Below are 22,922 nucleotides of genomic sequence, written 5' to 3'. Positions count from 1 at the left end.
ACTGCGTGGTGACCCGTGATAAGGACACATCACAGTTTAGCTGTTCACCTGTCACGTCTGTGTTACCCCAGCTTTCCACTAGAAGTCTTCTACAGAGCTGGCCAAGTCCTCTACGAGTACAGATGCTGCTGCTTCCTCCTTTGCGGTGTAGATGCTTCCGTGTCTGCGTCTGTCTCGCTGCTCTGATAGAACTCCAGTGTAACGTGAACAGAGTTAAGAATACAAATTCCCACCTCCTTCTCATTGTAGGGAGAAATAAGTCAGTAATTTACCCAAAAGTATGATGTTAGCTGACTGTTTTTCAATAACACCCTTTACCTAATTAAAGAATTTTCTTATTATTGGTTTTATAGAAATTTTTCTTTTTAAATCAGGAATGGATGTTGGACTTTGTTAATTGCCTTTTCTACATTTATATGTCTCTTTTTGATTTGTTTTCCTGTCTTTAGTATGTTGAATTACATTAATTATTTTGCTTTGTTTTGTAGTACTGGGGGTGGAGCCCAGGGCTATCACACTGAGACACATTTCCAGCCCTTTTTGATCTTTTATTTTGATTTGGAGTGTCACTGAATCACTAAACTACACAGGCTGGACTCAAAGTTGCAACCCTCCTGCCTCAGCCTCCCATAGCACTGAGATTATAAGCATGTGCCACTAAACCCAATTATATTGATTTCTGAGTATTATAATAACCTTATATATTTTTTAACCTTATATTTTTTAGATAAACTCCATTTGATCATAATGTGTAATCTTCAAATACTATTAGAGTTGATTTGCTACAACTTTTCACAGAATTTTTCCATCTGTGTTACAGGGACATTATGGGCAATTTTCTTTTATGAGGTTGCTTTTCTTTGAGTTTGGTATGAGAGATAGCTTGACCTTTTACAATGAGTTCTGGAGTATTCTCTTATCCTCAATGTTTTAGAAGGATGGTATGAGAGATGCGATTTCCTTAAATTTTTGCAGGCAGGTTTTTTTTGTACAAATGGTTTAAAGTTTAAAATTTAATTTCTATAACATATGCAAGCCTATTCATGTTTTTCCTCAATTTTTATATTTTAACTAAGTTTAGTGATATGCTTTTGATATGCATAATGACCACATTCATCACAGGGAATTTCTACCTGTACATGATCTATCTTGATTCTGCATGTTTGTAGTACACAGTGATCACGTTTCCTGTGGTTAGCTGGTGCATGTACATGACACATCTCAGTTCTTTTTCCAGTACCCTCCCTTCTTCCTTCCCTCCCTCCCTGGATGGGAGGGAGGGATTTGCAAAAGATCTCTCTCCCTCCCTGGATGGGAGGGAGGGATTTGCAAAAGATCTCTCTCCCTACTTCCTATTATCTATCATTAATTTTGCTCTTCATTTATGTTTTGGATTTCTCATGCAAAAGAAGCCATGCAATATTTAAGCTTGTGTGCCTGATTTCTCTCACTTAACATTCAAGGTGCATGGTGCATCCTTTTTCTATCTTGTTACTGGCATTAAAGTCATTCATACTACTGCCTTTCCTCTTCATAATAATGTACCCTTAGGATCTATTCCACTGTGTCCTCTCTCATTCCCGATATAGGTGGCTTGAATTCTCGCTCTTTATCTCTATCTCTCATGTGTCTCAAAATCTGACTTGAAGTTTCAGAATTTTATTGAACACTCAAAGAACCTATTGTGGTTTTAAATTTGAGTAGAGTTTATGAATTTTATTTGTTGAAAAAGTTGTTTAGCTTTGTTGATATTTCTATCAGGAAAGAGCTCTTTTTCTCTGTATTTATTTTCATTCTGTATTTTATCTTTGATTTTCTTCCTTCTGCTTATTGGGATTCTTTTTTTTTTTTTTGGTTTTTCTCCGGTACCAGGAACCGAACTCACGACCTTGCACTTGCCAGGCAAGCGCTTTTGCCGCTGAGCTAAATTCCCAGCCCCTGATTCATTTGTTTTTATTTCCGTAATTTCTTAAGTTAGATATTAAAGTCATTTATTTTCTTATGTTCTGGTAAAGGCATTTTGTACTATAGATTTCCATATAGATACTGATTTCTCAGCATCTCACAAAATTTGTTACGTAATGTTTTCCTTTTTCTTCAGTTCAGAACACTTTAAATACCTCTTTTGATTTTGGCTTTGACCTATGAATTATTTAGAATGTTTGGTTTCTGAACAACTGGGCCTTCATCAGGGATCTTTCTATTGTTGATTTCTAACTTAGTTTCACCCTGGTCAGGGAATACAGTTGGTAAGACTTGGACTTCTTGAGAAATATATTCAGACTTCCTTTAGAGGTTAGAATATTGTCTATCTTGGTAAAGTTCTGTGTGTACTTGAAAAGAATGTGTATTCAGCTATTGATAAGTGTATGTTCTGGTCAGGCATGGTGGTGCATGTCTATAATCCCAGCACTTGGGAGGCTGACGCAGGAGGATCACTGTGAGTTCGAGACCAGCCTAGCCCACAAAGTGAGCTCAAGGCCAGCCTGAACTGCATAGTGAGAGCCTGTCTCAAATAGACAAAAAAAGAAAAAAGAAAAGAAAGAAAAAAAGTATGTTCTGTCAATTAGGCCAGACTAATAATGTTCAAGTCTTCCTTCTTTTTATGAGTTTTCTATTTGTTCTATCAATTACTGAAGCCATAATTGTGAATGTTTTTATTTTTCCTTTCAGCTTTATCAGTTTCTGCCTCATGTGTTTTGAAACTCTGCTATCAGGCGCGTGAGCATTTAGAATTAACACATCTTCTAGTATATAAATTGACGCCTGTATCATTATGAAATGCTCCTCTTTATTCCTGGTAATACTTTTTGGCTCCAGAATCTGCTAATAAAGCAGGCTATAAACATAGCCACTCTCGATTTCTTTTCATTAGTGCCATCACAATATATATTTCCCCATCCCTTTTCCTTTAAACTTTTTGTGTCTTTATATAGTTAGAGTGGTCATTAGAGTCAGAGCACACATTTTTATCCTTCTTGAAAATATCTGCCTTTTAATTATTGTGTTTAGACCATTTACATTTAAAGAGATTCTTGAAACAGCCAGATTTAAATCTACAGTGCTATTGTTCCCTACTTACTGTATCTATTCTATTAAAAGGAAAAACTTCAGACAAATTAAATTTAACAGAGCTGCATTGTTGAAAATCCTCAGAACCAGAGAACTTCTGAGAGCTTCATGCCCTCACTCAGCACTTATGGAAGGGAGGCTTAGTAGCTCGATTGGTGACAGCTGGGCATTTGCCTCATTTGCCTCAGAGGCCTGTCATGGACTGAGGACTGCCTGAGTCTCCCCTAGGTGGAAGTCCCAAAAGCATACTCTTAAAGTTAGACCTGCCCTTTGTTTGGGTACTGAATTGGGTTACAGATCATTGTGCAAGTATTCAAAGTATAGAGGCCAACTCAGGCCAAATTTAGTTTAGTTTAGCAGTTCGTGCTATGTTTTTCTTTCTCTGCACTGTTTTTGGATAATTATTTCATGCCTCCATTTTCTTTCTTTTATTTATTTACTTTAAGTCTTTGTTTAAACAGTTTTAATGTTTACCTTAGGCTTTTCAGTATAGATCTTTATTGTAGACTACCTTCAAGAGATTTGAATGAGAAGGAATGATAAATTCTCATTCCTTTGTGTAGACCCAGATTTCCACCTGCTGTTATTTCTCTTTTGCTCAAAGAACTTCATTTAACATTTCTTAGATTTCAGCTTGGTGATGAGATCTCTCAACTTTCATAGCCCTGAGGGAAGACTTTCCAGCTATTTTTGCTCATGGGCTGGTGTGTCTTAGATATAAATCTGTACAGTTTGATTATTTGTGGGTGCACAGTATGGAAAGTGAGGATGTGGAGAGCGAGACTGTTTTGTAGTAGTAAATTCCACAGGGGAGAGGGTGGGCAGGGTTTCGAAGAGAGTGACCGGCCACAGATAAAATCAAGAACATTGACCTGGAGTAACTGTAAGGAAGAACAGATGTTTGCAGACAATGGATTTGTAATGTATCCAACCAAACTCGGTTTAAATCTAGGATCTGCCATTAGATAGCTGGTAGAGTGGTTGTCAGCAAGTTAAACTTCTTTGAACTTCAGTCTTCCTGCCCATGAAAACAAGTTCCTTCCTTCCCCCCAAGGTGATCAGCACCGAGAAATGAGGCCACGTATTCCACATGCTGGCCAACACCAACACAACGTGCGTGCTCAATACCTCCGAGGAAAAGATACCCAGCTCTCCCGTACTTTGTTGCCTATGTAATGAAGGAAAAGTTCCGGGATCTCGGTTTCCTACCCCTACTTTCTCTCCTCCCCCTCTCCTGCCTCTCTTCCTCCCATCCAAAAGAGCATGCTTGAAATCCAAATGCCAGGCTGTCTGCAGGTGTGGTGTTCACAACTGATAACGTTTGGGGGCCAGATGTTAACTGACGTAAACGATATTAAGTGCTATGTCAGCCGGAGGCTGAGGCATTGATTTCCAATTTTATGGTTGTTATTTGAGTTACTGCCACTCCCCCTGTCCTCCTACTTCAACCACAAAGGAGATAGATGGCCTATTCATTCTCAAGAGAATATAAATTAGTTTTTAGGTACAAAGTTCTTAAAATGTTAAGTAATGGCATTTACAACCGCAGGACTGGAAATGCATCCCTGATGGAGAACCGCACCTGCTTGAAGCTAATGATTTATGAAATGTGATCCGACAGCCAGTCTCCTTTTCTGAAATCAGCTCAGAGTAATGACCACAAGAGAACATTTCAAACCTGTGACCAGTTTTTACATCAACTGATATTTTAAATTTGAGTTTCCTTAGAATTGCTGTGGGAATTGGCCAGAAGTCAGGAAATAAATAATTCTCTCTCCAAAGGAAGAAATGCTGATTAATTTTGTTGTCTCCTCCTCCTCCTCCTTCTTCTCCTTTTTTTCTGTGGTGCTGGGGATTGAACCCAGGGCTTTGTCAGGCTGGGCAAGCACTGGGACTCTGAGCTACATCCCTAGCCCTTGAAGAAACCCTTTAAAAACATATGAATGAGCAGGTCTGCTTTGAACCCCTGATGTCGTTGGTGGTGTTCATTATACCCACACAGTCTATTGTGCACATATTAATCCCCTGAGCAGGCATTTGTTCAGAACTAGCAGCATGTCCCAGGCAGGTGTCCCAGGCAGTGCTAGGCACTACTAGTTAATACACTGGTAGACACAACAGATGGCCCTTACAAGGCTAGGAGTCTTATAAGAAAGGGAGACAATTTTTTGAAAAAAACATAAATGTAGCTAGCAGCTGGACTAGGTACTCCAAATAAAAGTGACCTATTAATTAGTGGGAGAAAAACTTTTTTAATAAGTGACTTAACCCAACCCTTAAAGAATGATCAAGCAGCCATGCAAAGAACAGAAGAGAAAACAAGCAGAGAAGCCAGCATTTATTTATTCCTTGAACAGATGTTCGCTCAGCTTGTCTATGAGCTGGAAGCGTTAGAAACAAGAAAGATCACCAGTAAACAGAGCACATGAGTGGAAGACACGGGGGTGGGAAAGATGCCACCTTTCTGAAACACAAAAGACATCCAGGAGCTGGAGCTCCCTGGGCAGAGGGTGGGACGCCCAAGAGGAGTCTTGAGATTTGCAGTCTGTGGAAAGGAGTTTGGATTTTATTCCAAGGGCAGCGTCGTGCTTTTACTATACTTTTGTTTCAAGACTGATCTTGCTGTCGTGGCAGAAGGTTTGGAGAAATGGCTGCAGCGGGGAGCAGAAGCAAGGAGATCAGTTGGAGCCTTCATCCTGTTGGAAACCTGTGTGCCTAAAGCCACGATGGTCATCAAGCAGGTGGTTCCCTACAGGGCGGGCAGCACGTGTTGGCCAACAGGAAAAAGAAAGGAAATAAAATTACAGATGACTGCTTGGTGTGACTGAGGAGGAGGGGGCTGCGCTGACACAGAGGGGGAGCCGGTGAGTGTGGGCCACTCAGGAGGAGAGCAGCTGAAGTTTAACAGACATTTACGTTTCCTGGCCCAAGTCATGAAGAGTTAAATCAACCCAAAACTGCAGTGCACTGTCTCCTGGGGTTAATACATTCCGCATCACTGAGGTGTACAGACAGAGGCTAACTGTCCATCTCTGCAGTATTTCAGGTACTGGTTTCCAACTCATTTCTAGAAATGACTTCCACATGGCATGTGAGAATTTACAAAAGCAGTAATTTCTTGAAGCTGTCCCTGGTTGAGGAAGAGCTTGTTTTCCCAGATTATTCTCATTTCCCTAATTGCCTGTGAGCTCCTGAATGCTGGCACCATTACTTCTCAGTAAATATTTTATTTAATTAATTGATCTTGTTATTGGCAAGTCTACCTCACTTATAAATTGGAGTATTTATATCTCGTTAAAAAAGCATTGGAATATCTCTTACAACTTCTTTTAGAAAGTAGAGAATGTAGTCTGAGACACACAGTAGGGTGACCTACTATGCACATATTAATCCCCTGAGCAGGCATTTGTTCAGAACTAGCAGCATGTCCCAGGCAGGTGCTAGATACTACTAGGTAATACACTGGTAGACACAACAGACCTGTATACCCAAAGTGCATACTGGGTACACAAAAGGTCATTCCCATACCCTGTATAAAATCTCCCTGAAAAGCATTTTCCTTCACAAATACAGTGTCCCATCAGGGGACCTCATCTTTCCTAAGAATGTCTGTGCTGTAGAAAGTGACTCTTACTGTTAAGAGTCATCAGATTCCTTAGCAGATTTTAACCAAGGAAAGTTTGAGAGTTAGCCTGTGAAATTTCAACCATAATTAGAAAGCAGAAAGAAACTTGCACTCACATTATAATATTCTTATTCCTAAACACATTTTTTAACCTGGAAATAGATAGGATACGTTGTAAATTTTCTAGAAAAAAAATGGTCTTGTAATTATGAGGTAAGATCATTTGTATCATGTCTTGGTTTTCTTGGGCATCAAATAGTATAATAGGAATAACACAAAGTGAAGTTATTAACACAATGTGAAGTTATTAAGGATCATAACAAAATACGTTTCTGTGCATATGAAACAAAGCTCTTTAAAAATGGCCTCTATCTTACAGCCTCATTAGAAAAATTAGGTGTTGGCATTCGTTTTGCAGTTCTGTTTCTTTGGAGAAATGTGTTAACCCCCAAAAAAGATCTCAAGTGGTAACTAAAATAGTTCCCAAGAAAAGTCCTCAGCAGAGGAAAGATTTTTGCAAAGGACCATGGAGAGGGATTTCTGTGGTACCCCCATCTCTCACCCCATCCATGCCCAGCGATGAGGGTGCTGCGCTGTGCGGTTGCTGGCCATCTCTTTCGGGTGGGCGTCCTGTGGAAGAGGTGGTGTTTGTAGCAGACCCTTAATTCTTCCTCACGGGAGAGCTGTGAGCAGCTGATTAGAGCAGGGAGCAAGGTCTGACTCGTTTCTCACACCACTCAGTCCTCACTGGAGAAGCCCCGGGTGCTGCCTGTGATGGAGATCAAGCGGAGTTCATGGAACTTCCTCAGTCCCAAGTCATTGGTTCTTTCACTTGTTTATTCATCACACTTCTATTAAGTGCCTACAGCCAGACAGACGTGGCCCTGTGCACTGGGGTAAAGTATACAGAACAGGTGTTCTGTACCTTTACAAACACAGCCCTCTGAGGGAAGACTAGTAAACTAACCATGTGCTAGACAAGTGTTATGCGACAGACCTAGGTATCCAGGTACACAGATACCTACACATTAATATAGATGTAATTATATTGTAACTAAAATAACTACAGTTATTATTTTAGTTATTAATGTAGACATATATGATAAGGTGTGTATATATGAACTGATGTATACTAATATATAATAACAATGCATACTTACACACACTTACATAATAACAACTATAACTATATACTCTTGTAGAACAACTAACCCAGCTAAGAAAGAAGCTCAAGCACAGGGAAAATTAAGTCATCAGCGTAATACAGTAATTGACACTAAATTCCAAGCATCATCTGACCAGTCCTTTGCTGAAAGGGGTGTAGAAATGAAGCAAGAATCCAAGAACAAAGAAATCTTTGCCATAACCTTTATCAGACCTCAACTCAGATGACATCACCCGAGAAAGAGGGGAGGGGTAGCTATCATGGGTGGACCACGTGGCTATCACAGGTGGGCCTGCTGGCCACCCTGCTGACCCCGTGGACTACAGCAGCGTTCTCCGAACTGTCTCTACCACACCCTTGCGTTTTCCTCTTCTTCCTCTGTGGCTATCACCATGACCCGAATCTCTCTCACTGGGTCACCTATGGCGCATCCTTGGCCCAAGGACCTTTCTGTCTTGCACGTTGCTCTATTCTCAAGCCAACAGCAATGCCTTGTTCCCCAGTGGGCACTCAGTAAAAAATGTTCTGAATGAGTGAACGATCGTCACCATCAACACAAGGCCACACCTGAGAGCCAATCTTTAGTCTCTCCCAAAAGCCATGAGACGTCTCATCATGGAGGCACCCGGCGGTCTCCTACCCACAGCTTCGTCTCGGTGGAGAGATGCTGCGGAGTGCGGGGCAGGGAATAGGGAGTCCCTGCTTCCTATCGGCTTGTCCCTCACAGAGCAGGAGCTGGACCGGATCCAGGAGCCCCAGAGCTCCGCAGCCTTGCGGCGCTGCCTCTGGTTAAGCCTTTCTGGAGAAAGTAGCTTGGGATTGTTGCCACAAATGTAATTTTCAAAACCCCTGGGAAAGACAGAAAGTAACGGGGAGCTGCTGGTAGAATTCAGATGAGTCACACAGCAGCATTCTCCTTCCTGGTAGGGGGAAGGAGAGCCATAGACTTTGGAACCAGATTCTTGGGGTTGAATTGCAAGATCTTGCTGTAGTCGTGACAGAGGGGGACATGGGCTCTCTTACCCCTGGCTGCTATCCCGCTGGGTTCAGGCCTGTGTTAGAAATTAGGGCTGGCTCCTGCCAGCCGTAAACATGCTTGTCACTGTCACACTGTGAGTAAAGGTGCAAGTCCCACCCAGCTTGCCCTCTGCAGGAGCCGGACAGCACACCGAGGTGATGCCATTGTAAGTGCATTAGTAAATGGCTAAATAGCTCTTTCTTCTCATCAAAAGTATAACGCAGCATTTGAAGGTGCTCGTTTCTGACTGTGACTAGGGGGAATCTGTTCTAACAGAACATCAAAGAAACAGTATTTTCACATGAACACCCCTGCCACACATGTAGGCGTACACAAACGTACACCTTATTATAGACAAAATAGTTCTTGTCAGCAAAATGTCCTGGGACGGCATGGCCAGGGTACTGAAGGGAGGACAGGACCAGGCTGTGAAAGGCCAGAAGGCCACAGTGCCCTCTCTTAGGAGCTCCGCTGTGGTCTGTACCTGCCGGAGGGTCTAAGCCAAGAGGAACTTTGCGTCAGGTGACAGACAGAGACTGTGAATTCCTTGTGCTCACTCAGCAAGTACTGTGTGTGCCTTTTGGTGTGAGACTCAGCTTCGGGGTCTGGAAATACAAAAACGCGAGGCCTGGTTCCTGCCTCAAAGAAGACACAGTCCGATGGGGGAGGCCAGATAGCAAACCGGAGAAATGCAGGGCATCATTCGGATGCCGGGCTCCAGAAGGGATGGAGGGGATGCGCAGGGAGGACCTGGGTACAGATGGCAGGGAGTAATAAAAAGAAGTCGCACACTCAGATTTCTAAAATGAAGCTTCACGCTGGGGCCTCATCTCTTTCCTTTTTGACACTAAGCCGAGAGAATTGGCTTACCAGAGTAGCAGGGAGAACTCAGCGAGGCAGAAGACACCCAGGGACTGGTTTCTGAGAAGGAAGGCAAGCTGGAGACAGCAGAGCTCTCTCCCCAGAAGGAGGGAAGCAGTTCTGCTGGACTCTTGAGTTTAAACCTGTCTTGTGGACCCGCAGTCTTTTCAGGGAGCCTGTTTGTCAGGGCAAGCCAGAGAGGACCGCCTGAGAATGCTGAGTTGACAAAGAAAGATGCCCATGATCCAGAAATGAGTTCTGCCTGGAACACTGCTCCGTGAGCCTTTGTTCCAGGAACTGGGGTTTGCAGAGATAATTCTGGGGACAATTGCAGGCAATTCTGCAACTGCCTGGCTTCGCTAGAGTTCTCATAAGTAAAGCGTCTCCTGGTTTAATCACAGGTTTCCTGTGAACCTCATGGTTTGGTTCTGTAGCCCTCATTTTCCCTCAAAGGCTCCTGAAGAAGGCTGGGTCTGCTCTCTGAGCAGCCCCAGGGCTCAGATTGGGGCTGGGAGTGAGAAGGAGCGGGGTCTTCTGCCACCTGCTGGCACCTCCTGTCACCACCCAGGACCGGTGCTGTGAGCTTCCCGGGCAGCGGAGGCCACCAGGGGGTGTGGGGCAGAGGACAGCCGGTTTATAAACACACATGGGGATGAGAGAGCGAACGGAAGCCAGCAGAAGAGCGCTCGTCCCCTCAGGGGTCAGGGCAGCAACTTTGTCTGTTCAGCTGTCTAAGCTGGAGATGTTTCTATGCAGGTCTGTTTTGCTCAGGGAAAACACAGTACGCTCTAAAAAAATTCTTTTTGAAAAATTTTTGGATCATTGCCTCCACATGATTCATTAGAGAAACTGAAGCCACACCTCCACAGACTCATGTGATGGAGGCAGGAGAAATCTGTGCCCCGGCTTTGGAGGGGGAGGGCAGGAGAAAAATGTGCACGCCACCTGATGGTTTCCTGGGTCAGTTCAGACAACCGTTGGAAGACCCACCACTCACAGGGCTCAGGTGCAGATGAACAAATAATATTTATTTCCTGAGTGTAACAGTCTCCTGGGAAGAAGCCAGACAAATGGAGAACCGGACAGAAAAGTGCAGGTGCTGTGCTAAAGTAGTCAGCCCTCTGTGTCCCTGGGGGCTGCAGATTGGTGAGCCACAGAGAAACTCTGTGAGGAGACACTCTGTGTGGTGCTTGTACAGATGCTATCCTAGCAGCGTTCTCCACAAAGTGCCATGTACCAGTGATCTCCCTAGTGCTCATGTGGCATGAGGTGCTACTAGCGACCCGGAGATGAGCTGGCTGTCCGGGGGTGTGTCTGTTCTGTGCTATTTTAGGGAAGGGGCTCGAGCAGGCATGGGCTTGGATATCGCAGGGGCTCGTGGAGCTGGGCTCCTGCACATTCTTCCGGGCCGGATCTGTGGAAAGGAAATGCAATGCTGCATGTGTGTACAAGCACCTAAAGCCACATGGGGCTCCAGTGTCCCTGGAGAAGGTGATCCAAGCTGAGTGGAGAAGCCAGGGTCTTGGAGACAGCATGAGAAGGGCACTGCAGTCCCAGGGACCCTCATGACTCACCTCCGCCGTTACCTGCTGCCGCTCCCTCAGGAGCTGAGACCTCAGGACACGGAGCAGAGCAAGTGGTAAAATGGTCTAGATCACAAGCCACGGACTCACCACGGAAGGTCAACCAAGGCAGGCGGGTCCAGGGAGCAGAGTCCTGCACACCCCAAAGCAGGACCGGGAAGAGGGGTTGTTGGCCCCAGAAGAAAGGCCATGGCCAGCACTGTTTCTGCTCACATGCTGGATATGAGCAACCTGCTCCAGGCAGGCAGAAATGGTGCGATCGGGAAATACGGTGAATATTTCAGAAAAATTTAAAAAACGAATTAGTGAAAAAAACATTGCCATTGACCACCCCAACTCTTCCTCCTTGATTCAGGCACGCTGATCCCTCTGCTCTTGCCCTTGCTGAAGCAGTTCTGAAAGTTGGTCTCTGTGAGTGCCTTCATGTGGTGTGATCAAAAATATGGTGAATCCAGCTGCCAAGCACCGTTCCATGGAAAGGCAGCTTGTAAGAACCATGTGTCCTCACCCACCTTATTCACCAGATATGGCACTATGGGACTTCTGGCTCTTCCCCTAACTCGAAGTGACCATGAAAAGGAAGCATTTTGAATTGATTCAGGACATCAAGGCAGCCAGGGCAGAGCAACTAAAGACGCTCAAGGGGCAGGACTGAGGAACGGCCTCAGAAAGTGGCAAAAGTGAGCGGTAAGTATATTGACGTGAAGGGAGTGTTTTTAGGGCATTAATTAAAACGTGTCTTTTAGTGTCATAATTTTCTTTTAAAATTGAACATTCACCTTTGTTCTCTGTCTCACTGCGTACATCCTCATCAAATGTTCTGAAGCACGTGAGGCCACATGCTTCCTCTACCTGAAATTTCCTTGAATGAAATCAAAGGTACCAACTGTAGCCTGTTCAGAATCATGCACAGGATGACCAGTGGAAAGAAAATGTCAAGAGAGTTGTGGTACAACTACTGGATGAGCTATTAAGGAGCCCAATAAAAATGATAATTCTAGAAGCTTCCATATATGGTCAAACCTTGCGGGAAAAAAAAATCAGAATCCAAACCCACAGCGGGAAGAAAATTCAGATGAAAAAATTCTAAACTGGTAGTAAGGACGCTATGCTTTTCTCTCTCGTCCAGGTTGTATACCGCGTTTTGTATCACTTCCACGGTGGCTTTTCAATCTCAAGAAGCCTAAAGGTGAAATGTGTGTCCTGACCAAGGCAGGGGCAAGAACCACCCTAAGTAAATGGCCTAACTTGCGTGTTTGCTCCTGCCGTGGCAGACTCGCCTTCCCCGCCAGTTGTGTTTCGGCTTGTGTGGGGCGTTCACCTCGCTTGTCAGAGCTGTCTCCCGTCCCCCCTGCCCGCACTCTCTCTGCCCCCGGATCTGTGGGATGCATTGTGATGTCTGCCCGCTGATTCTGCTGTGACTGGGGCTGGTGTCTGGTTGGTGATTCATGCTTGTTCCAGAGTTGTGCATCTGGGTTGGTTGCTTTGAAACAGTGCCCCAGGGAATATGAAAGGCCATTTGTCTCACGCAGACTGCTTCTAAATTCCAGCAAACCTCCTGTGAGAGTAGGCAGGGGAAGGGAGCCAGAAAACCCATCCAAAGAGGGATGGCATGGGGGGAGTCTGGGTGTCGGAGTCGGAGCCTAGCCCCTGCCTACGCAGCAGGGGAGAGCTTCTGGATGCCAACGAGTACGAGGGACAGGTTGCCCCGGGACACTCACGGCCGGGAAAATGCTCTGTGGACGTACCCTCTGCCCAGCACAAATGGCTCTAGTGGGGAAGAGGGCAGAGCTCGCCCTGGTGGAAGCCAGCCTGGAGAAGGTTTTGAGAGCAAGGTGGGCTCACCCACTGGGCATCTCTTCTGAGCCTTGGCATAGGTACACGCAGGAGTGGTACAGCTTGTCGTGACTGGTTCTCACATGAGCACTGACCGGTGAAGTGGAGCCAGGCCACGGGCTGGGGCGGGAGGTCCCTGGTTGTTCCCCAGGCCAGCCCCTTGGCTGCTGGATTGTCACAACATGCAGCCCATCCTGGAGGGCCCTGGGGCGGCGGGGGATGCCAGCTGCCAGTAGTTAGTTGTTTCGGTATCCAGCAGGCCGAGCAGACGCAGACCAGAGGAGCGCACACGTGAACTCCAAAGCTTGTGCCGCCATTACTTCCGTGCGATCCCACCCTCCCCTCCTGCCCTCAGGAGGAGCTGAGCGCCAGCCTCAGGACTCACAGACTCTGCGCCTCCACAAGGGGCTCTTTAGTTTGCTCAGCCACTCGTGCCGATCGAGGGAGGTCTGCCAGTTGGTGTCACTGCCCCTCACTTGCTGCGGCCTGGGTGGCTCACAGCGTGGTCACCTCCCAGCCCGCCGGCTGCAGGGCTGGGCCGGGTGAGCAGTTGCCCGCCTGCTGCCCACCCACCCACCTGCCTGCTGGGAAACCCACCCATGCATCTTGAAACCTTACGTACATACTGGACTGCTGTGACTCACCCTTAGCCTTCATCCTTTTACTTAGCAGAGTTTCACGGGCCACTTTCTATCAGGCTCCTGGAGTTGTTTGCAGGTTGTCTGGGGCTGTCATTATTATTTTCTGTTGGTTTGGTTTGGTTTGGGATAGGCTTGGGTTTTTTGAGACAAGGTCTTGCTCTGTAGATCAGACAGGCCTGGAGCTCATTTGGTAGCCCAGACTGGCTCACTGATCCTCCTGCCTCAGCCTCCCACATCCTGGCCGAGAACATGTTTTTTTGTAAATCAGAGACTGAAAGGAAATCACAGTCCACCGTCCCATGGCCCATTTTGGAACTCTGGGATTAGGGCAGTCCAAAACTGTGAAGAGACGAGTTGGAAGCCTGGCTCTCCCATTGCCCCGTCTGTAGATTACAGTTGACCTGCCTCCTCCAGCGTCTGTGGTCTCATTTTGCATGGTTTCTGTGACTGCAGTCAGCCAGGGTTCAAAAACATTAAGTGGAAAATTCCAGAAATAGTTCATAAGTTTTAAATAATTTGAGTATAGTGTTAAAATTATGCTATCTTATTATTTGCCATTAATCTCTTAGTAGGCCTACTTTATAAATTAGACGTCATCATAGATATGTATGCCTACGGAAGCAGGTATAAGATTTGTCGCTCTCTGTGTGTGAGTGAGGGTCTGAGAGCATTTCTGCCGGGGGAAGTGGGCAGAGGAACTACTGCTCCAGCACTTTAAGCGAGGTGTCTGTGTGTTCCTAAATTTTATGTACCTCAAATGCACAGTAGAATCATATTACACGGTCACCTGCTTTTTAGCATTCAGTGAAATAATATATTAGGAAGCACTTTGTAAAATGAAGAAATATAAGCGAAAATCCACCCAAAGAGAGCAGCATTGTCAAAATTAGTGAAAGAAAGGAACAGAGAACATTTTTAAAATGTATGGCAGCTGGATGGTTCTGAAGGAAGCCAGCTCTTGGGGTCCAACTTGGAAAAGGAGCACCTGAGCCCCGCACCCCTCTCTTCAGAGTGCTGGCCGTGGAGCAGCGTGTGATATAGAGAAATACTAGGGACAAGGCTGCTGCCCACTGGAGGCCAATGCAGGTCCCATATGCAAGAAAAATGGATTTGGACCAATAAAGGAGAACGTAGGAAGGACACAGTGCAAAGGAGATACCAGGATAGGGAGAGAAGACAAGAGGCAGAATCTCTACTACTCTTGTCTATTCATTCATTGACCAGATAACTGTGGGCTTATAAAGAAGATAAAACTCAGGTGTTGGAAGAGGGTGCACCATGAGACTGTAACGTTAAGTGGAATACGTCAGACACACAAGCTTAAATACCTCGTGGTTTCTCTTACACGAGAAGCCTTAATTCTAAATAAATTAAGGCACAACATAAAAGACAGATAACAGGAAAGGGGGAGAGAGGTCTTTTGCAAAAAGGAAGAAGAAGACCAAGAGATGAAGGGAAGGGTAGGAAGAGGAGGAGCGGCATGAGGAAAAAAACACCACATGGTTCTGGGCTTGAGAGCCCCTCTTCAGGGTGAGGGAGACCCCAGCAACCTCACTGCACACCTCCCCTGGGGCCTGCTAGGGCTCCCTCCCCCAGAGAGCCGTCCTCAGCCTTCAGGCGAGAGCTGGCTGTATCAGATTAATTAAGTCCGTTTCTGCAAGTTAGACTTGCACATGAATATTAAATCTCAGGCCAGGCCTCCCATTAACCAAATAATGGGTGTTTTCAGGGTAACAGTCTGTTCCCGAAATGCTTAGAAATATGCACACAGAGTGTTCAACGGGACTGTGATGTTTATTGGTGGCCAGAAGACACCTCGTTGTTGTGGCAGCTCTGTGTCTGACACCCAGAGCTGGGGAGCCGTGTCCACTGGCGGTGCTCGTTATCACCACAACTTCATTTCACTCTTGGCTTCCTTTCTGAACTCGTCCAAGATGCTCGTGCTGCTGAGGGGTCATGGGCTCTGCTTCGGGCTCACACTCTGGGTCACTGTTTACTAATAGTGGGTTTGGACAAATCCCTCTGTGGGACTCAGTTTCCTGTATGGGAATAGCGAGGGCAGCTCAGAACTGTTTTGAGGGTTACAAGTGTCCACGGAGTGTCCAGCTTTGTGGACCTGCCACACGTGAGCGCGGGATGTATGTTCTCTGTCCTCCTCTGTGACTTGCGTTGTGACCGGAGTTTCCTGCTTTCTCTTCAAGCTTTGACGTGGAAAATGGCCCTTCCCCAGGTCGGAGCCCGCTGGACCCTCAGGCCGGCTCGTCCTCAGGGCTGGTACTGCACGCCACCTTTCCCGGGCACAGCCAGCGCAGAGAGTCCTTTCTCTACAGATCGGACAGCGACTATGACTTGTCACCCAAGGCGATGTCGCGGAACTCCTCTCTTCCAAGCGAGCAGTGAGTACGGCGCTTGTCGCCCTTTCCGTTCCCACACTGGCCTCACCTTCCGGTGCGTCTCCCGGCTGCAGCGAAAGCCGCTCCTCACTAATCCTTTCACAGAGGGCCGAGGCGGGAGGAAAACTCAGCGGTCGCATTGCTGACCCGCTCAAGGTCACCCCCGCTCGGCAGGGTGCGGATCTGTAGCCGGCCTCTCCAGGGCTGTTGGAAACCTCAGACACGGTGTTCGGCTCACATCTGTTATTGATACTTTTAAAAGTTTGCACAGAGCTTCATTTCCTGAACTGCTGAATCGTTTATGGGATGAGAACCTTAACACATTTTGCAAATCACACTTTAATTTTCAGCTGCTTGTGCAATTCCCATAAGGCTCCAGGAGAGAAGAAAAATGATGGTTGGTCAGCTGCCTTGTCTCTCACCAGCCTATGCTTGGTGGCATTAACTAAACTGCCATCCAGCCACATGCCAGGGTCCCTGTCTGGAACACTCCCCCAATACACGCTTGCCTCCTGGCTTCTTAACGAGGCACAGCACACCGCCTCACCTTGCAAAGCACAGCTGATTTTTTTGTTTGTTTGTTTTCTTTTGCTGCTATTAATTGCAGATCTCTGATTTTTACTTCAAGAACAATGGCAGGGCTGTATTGCTCATTTATGAGATTTCTGAAATCAGAGAAAGTTGGATGCTGAAATCCATGCCTTAAAAGGTTTCTGGGCACACATACAATTGTTTTTAACATCATATGTTATAAAAATATCAGTAGTTCCCTAAAGTCGCCAGCCTGGAAAATTCCACTGGGTTCCCTTTTTCTATGTGAAAGGCAGCCAAAAGCCTTCACCTTCTTGTAACGCAGAAAAGGGACATTTTCACCTGCAGCAGCAAGGAAGGGCTCCCCACAGCACTTCTGCTGACAAATTTTAATGAAGCACCTCAGCCCCAAAACACTTCAGTCATGGTGTGCCCCAAATCTCACTTCTGTCTTTCCATTCATCTGGCAAATATTTACGGAAACCCTCCTATGTGTGATGTGGTGTGCCACCCTGTGAATGAAAGATGAACAAAACAGGAAAAATCACAGAGGAGTGAAAAACAAATGCCATTCGCCAGACTTTTGCATGTGGTTGGGAGGTAACAGCCAAGCAGGAATGATGAAAGGGACGCACAGCCACACACATACATGCAGAGTGGAAGTCAACCAGCATCTCATGGTTATTTACCCCGCCAGCAGCTTCTCCACATGTTGTCCGTGTTACCAGCATAGCAGCCCTGTCTGCAGCCGGTGAAACTGGGTCTCTGAGAGATTGAGCGTGGCTGTATTTTACGCTGTATCTTGTGATGTAGCTAAGGATGCTTGTTAGGTCCATTGTCTGTTGCTATAAGAAAACACCTGAGCCTACATAGTGTATAAAGAAAAGTGGTTGGTTTGACCCGTCACCCTAGTGGCTGGAGGGTCTAAACAGCATGCATTGGCCCCTGACTATATTTCAGTATGGCAGAGAAATGGAAAGGAAACCAGCCACAGGCAGGAGGAGCCAAGTGAGTGTGCTAGCCTTGATGTCGTGATAACAAGTCACTCTGCAGGAGCTACACTCGCACCTTCCTGCAGTGACACCCCAGTGACCTAATTAGCTCATACTGTGCCCACCTCTGACGAGGCCCTCTACCTCCCAGTGTCACCATGCCGGCCACCAGGTTCCTGGCACGTGACCCTTTGTGAGACACGCTCAAACCGTATCCAAACTCTAACCATATGCGAGACGCCAGGACGCGTGTCTGTGTTCTTTCCCCGGGAAGCGGCAGCTCTCCTGGCAGGGAGGTCACAGGCCCACGCAGAGCAGAGGGGCCCAAGGCTGAGAAGAGGGGGCCGCTCTGCTGTGACTCGCGAAGGAGTGCCATTCCCCCTGAGGTCCTCCCGGTGGCTCTGGACAGTGAGTATGCTGGGACTTGTCTCCTGCACCAAGATCAAAGGCTTTTTGTCCCCGTCGTGACAGAACGTGGGCAAAATGGTGAGCGCAGGAACGAGAGCCTTCTGCACAGGGCATTTTAGAGAGAAGGGGCCAGCTTCGGAAGATGGGCATTCTGCAGTCCATCCTCCAGCTAATCGTTCCTCAAACCCATGCTAAACAACACGGTGGGTCTCTAGGCTGGTCAGTCTCAGCAGAAGGCACTTGCTGAATGTGTTTCTCTACTTGGAATCAAAAGGTTATAGAAAATTCACACTTGAAGAGACCTTAAAGATCACAGTGCAGCACAATCTGTAGCTGGCAGAACAGAGATGCTGCCCAGTGTGGTGGCACATGCCTGTAATCCCAGCACTCGGGAGGCTGAGGCAGGAGGCTTGCTGTGAATTCAAGGCCAACCTGAACTATGGAGTGAGACCCTGTATAAAACAAAACAAAACAAAACAAAACAAATCAAAACAGAGATGCCACACTGTCTGCCCCCGCACCCAGTGTCCCTTCATTAACTGTTCACCCTTTGTGCAGTTTTAGTGATCAGTAAAATTCCCTCCCTAACTTCAGAGCCTACGTAGTATTGCTGGCTTTAAATTTACCCAAGTAAAGGTTTTATGTGGAAATCATTTAGTATCCTCCTCACTTTTTAAAAATAAGGACTTTAAAGAACAAATCTAGGAAGGGCACAGTTTCATAACAGGGAGCAGCCGTTCTCAGGAAAACCCACTTGGCAGCATGATACCATTGGCTCCAGCGTATGGAGCACAGGATACGGTCAAACGCTTGGGAGTAAACCAGCGCACGATTTTGTTTTGAAACTATTTCAGCATTATAACAACAACAACAAAAAAATTCTCCATGTTTGTCAGTTTAGCATTAGGAACTTGCATTTCTCAATATGATGAAAAAAAGTGGAACTTGAATTGTATCCAGATTCTGCTAGGATTTCATCAGTTACACACAGACCTCTGGATCCAAACTGAAGCAACACTCCTAAGGCTCTTCCTCCCAATTATTATCCTTCAGGATGGACGGAAATAAATAGAGGAATGGCGGCTCCCGGGCTCCCGCCGCTTGCCGTCTGCAGCCAGCACACCCGGGGAGAAGACGGCAAAGATAAACCAGGAGCCCAGCGGTGAAGGCCCTGGGCGGGGTGCTGGAGGCCCCTCCGCGGCTCCCCCAATCCTGCGTCTGAATAGGGCGGGAAGCTGCAGGAGTCCGCTGCACGGAGCCTTCTTCCTAGCAGAAGCCCCGGCTTTCAGACCTTCCCCTTGTGAAGTCTTTCAGAAGAGTGAGAGGGTGGGATGTGTGGGAAGAATGACTATAAGGACTGTACGAATAAAATCTGTGAGCGGCAGATTAGAGACGGCCGTGAGTTCCAGCAAGGAGCGAGAGATATAAACAAGCCTTTCTGGTGAAGGGAAACAAGACTTCCTCGGGTCCCAACAGGAAACGGCAGATAGTTTCCTAGATGTGGCAATCATCTGTTGGTTTCTGCTCACTTCTTGGGTCATCGTCATCTCTAATGTAATGACTTCCTGAACCGAGGCACCGATTTCCCAACGGGAACAGGACGTACTAGAAAACCAGGGAGGCCCGCTTCACTGCCCAGAACGCGGGCAGGATCTGCTCTGGAAGCAGATCCTTCAGGAAAGCCTTTTGATTATCCACCTGCAAAGCACCAGAGAAGGCGGCGCCTTGCTGTTCTGACTGGGGCACCCTATCTGCAAAGCCTACACCGCGAGGAGCTCCTCAAGCTGCCGCTTCCCGGAGGACTGCCTGGTGTCGTCTGGAAAGCCTTATCAAAGAAAATGGAGCCTGGAACCCAGAGACTGAGCACAAAGAACAGTCACTCGGATTTCAGACTTGTTTGCTGACGAGCTACCCAAAAAGTACAGTGAGGGTTCTATTACTCCAGTTGTCAGCTGGGTATTAACCAGCAGAGCTCTTATGTAGTCCTAAATTATCTGTACGATAAGACACGTTTATGGATCGTGTCCTGTGTTTGATGTACTATGTAAAGCCCATTCTAAGTCCTTATATCTCCGTGTCCCCGGTGTGGCGGTCCTGTAACGTCCTCATTGTAAAGACAGGACATTGGAGATGCCGAACAGGAGATAAAAGCCTGAACCCAGGGCTCCGAGTGGCGAAAGCCGCGTGTGAGTCCAGCACCTCAGCTCCAAGTGAGGCTGAACTCACAGCAACGGTCCTGATCTCTGCTCTGCCTGCCGTCCCGCCTGCTACGAGGATCTTCCTCACTCTTTTCGTAAACATTGACTTAAACTGAGGTACTTTGCTAACAAATAGGGCAGTTTCTGTGCCTGCGAGGGAGCTGGGAGATCAGTAAGGGTGGTGTGATTCCCTTCAGAGATGGCGGGGGGCAGAGGCTTACCCAGCGAGCGGGATCGGGCAGGCCGGAGGGTGCTCCGGAGGAGAGGTTGGGCACGCCTGGCTCTAGGGTGGGAGCGATGTGGGGGTCCCCGGCTCGGTGTGGCTGAGGCAGAGGACGTGAGCAGCGGGGAACTGCCGAAAGATGAGGCTGGAGAAGGGAGAGAGGCCTTGCTATGAAGACTTAGGAGTTGCCCTCCATGCTGCCGGCCAGCAGCGGGGAGTACTAGGGCTTTCTAAAGTAGGAAAGCGTAATACATTTTCACGACAGCGCTGGTTGCACTGATTTGTACAGGGGACCCAGACCCGAGGCTGCATCGCTGATCCACGTCACAGAGCGCAGCGATCGCATCAGAGCAGGTCCAGCGGGCGCCTAATAAATACTTGCAAGTTAGGCTGAACGGGGGCCGGCGGCTGACTGCGGGGAAGGAAGGGGATGTTTCAGGTTTGGCCAAAGAGATGGACGGCTGTGCCATTCCCTGGGATTCGGGACTCTCTTTTATCACAAGAAGTAGTGTCTACGAAAGCGCTTGGTAAACTACCACACGCTGTATAAACGGGGACGCCCACCACTGCCCCAGGGGCAGGCTGAGTGTCTTGAAGAAAACCTCATCAGTTAGGGAGGTGGACGCTCAGCTCTATGAATGAGAGTAAAGATGTGTGCTAAGGACGGGAATCACGCTGATGAAATAAAGAAAATGGTTTTCTGCCCCAACCACGGCTCCTGGGAATGGTACACGCATCGAACGCACTGCATTCTCCCGGGACCGCAGTTTACAGATGAGTTTAAGACACCAAGAGGTCGCCTGATGGCTCATAGCAGGTACTAATGCCGCTGAGAGCCCAGTGGCTGTCTCACTCCAAAGTCTGGGCTCTTAACTCACCTCTCTGTAAGGCAGACTGTCGTCAATCTCAAGAGAAATACAAACACAATTATGCGTGCAGGGAAGAAACAGAGGCTAAAATAATTCATAACGGTGAGAGTCGAGGAGCGAGAAGCAGCTTCCTGCTCTCTGGAAAGCCATGGCGTGCCTGAGAACAGACCTGCACTGCGCTGAGACCCAATTCGGAGACCCAGTTGTCACAGACTGGAGTTCCCGCTTGATGAAAGTGCAATGTGCCAGTTTGGGCACTAGATGGTGCACGTGCCATGCTTCCGAGCATCTAAATACTCCTGAGGAATTTGCCTTCTCTGGTGGCTTGGGTAGTTAAGTAACTGAGAACAGATACTACACTTGATCTTAGCCAAAAGGCCGAGAAGCGATGGTGGCTCCCTCCTGTAATTCCGGCACTCGGAAGGCTGAGGCAGGAGGATCTTTCCAAGTTCAAGCCCAGCCTGGGTTACAAAGTGAGCTCAAGACCAGCTAGAACTGCGGAGCAAGACTCTGTCTCAAAAAAGACAAAAAAGAAAGAAAGAAATAAAAGGTAGCTACCCAAGTTTTCATAATCAAGGCTTTTGCTATTCTGATGCCAGTGCACTTTTTGTTAGCAATATATTAAGTCACTGCTTTTAAAAATTCAGAATATTTCCATAATCTATAGTTGTTTTCCTATACTTACCACAAATTATCTGATAATCCATCTACCAGTCATTGCACCACGTACATTAGCTTCTGCAACTCAATGCAATTATTAAGCCAATGTTATGGACTGCAAATCCGTCTCCTGCTTTTAAACCTTCCTTCTAAGTTTCAAAGTTCCATAATGATGCATTCACGTTGACACCGTGCCCTGTTCATATTTGCTCTCCTCGTTGTACACATTAGTGCGTGCAGCGTCAGTAACTCCACAACTTGTTCATCCGTGCCCCAGCACTAGGCACTATCGATGTAGAAGCTCTTGCTCATTTCATTTGCCTTTAGTCAGATATTAAGACTTCCGACGTCGGGACTCAGAGGAGATCTGCTTGAAGAAGATTCCTTACCTCATCCCTCAGCTCATCCTGATGTCTGCCGAACAATGTGAATTTCCCACGGGAAACATGCACAAACAGCAAGGTTTTCGTTCATCTCAAAGTCTGCCCGAAGAAAACAGCCCTGGAGGGGCAGTGCTGGGTGCAGTTCACCGTACGCTGATCACCACGAGTCCTCCGCTAACGCTTCACGGTCTCCTGCAGGCTCCATTCCAGGAGCCCCAAGGTTCCCGGCCTCCTGTTCTCTGCGCGTCCCCCGCAAGCTTGGTCAGCGCCTTCCCCTCTCAGTGCCTGCGTTCCTACAATTTGCCCATCCCCAGCGTCTACGCCCGGCTCTTAAGACCTGCTCCTCCAGGTTCACCTCCAGCACCGCTCAGCCATTGATCTTTTCCACCTCTTTCAGCCGATAACTGACCTCTCCTTTGGACCCAACGAGGCATCTGTTGCTCCTCTTTCTCAATCTGGATTAA

General features: G+C 47.1%; 1 protein-coding gene and 1 long non-coding RNA gene across 4 annotated transcripts in view; one reads left to right on the top strand and one right to left on the bottom strand.

Annotated features, from left to right (window-relative positions):
* Pde4b (phosphodiesterase 4B, cAMP-specific) overlaps positions 1–22,922 on the top strand; it is a 441,907-nt gene that overhangs the window by 307,829 nt on the left and 111,156 nt on the right. For all 3 annotated transcript variants that reach the window (XM_005385294.2, XM_005385295.2, XM_005385297.2), the window contains one exon: positions 16,003–16,197. In XM_005385294.2, coding sequence (XP_005385351.1) covers positions 16,003–16,197 — 195 coding nt within the window. The remainder of the gene's footprint in view (positions 1–16,002; positions 16,198–22,922) is intronic.
* Positions 5,398–21,875, bottom strand: LOC102020930. The gene is made up of 3 exons (XR_260991.2): positions 20,545–21,875; positions 7,260–7,466; positions 5,398–5,821 (listed from the first exon to the last, which is right to left on the bottom strand). It is a non-coding gene; the product is annotated as an uncharacterized LOC102020930 (long non-coding RNA).

Source organism: Chinchilla lanigera, unplaced genomic scaffold, assembly GCF_000276665.1.
Source record: "Chinchilla lanigera isolate Chin_1 unplaced genomic scaffold, ChiLan1.0 scaffold00022, whole genome shotgun sequence".
NCBI lineage: Eukaryota > Metazoa > Chordata > Mammalia > Rodentia > Chinchillidae > Chinchilla > Chinchilla lanigera.
Note: the sequence above shows the minus strand (reverse complement) of the source record. Positions and strands in the feature narration are given on the sequence as shown.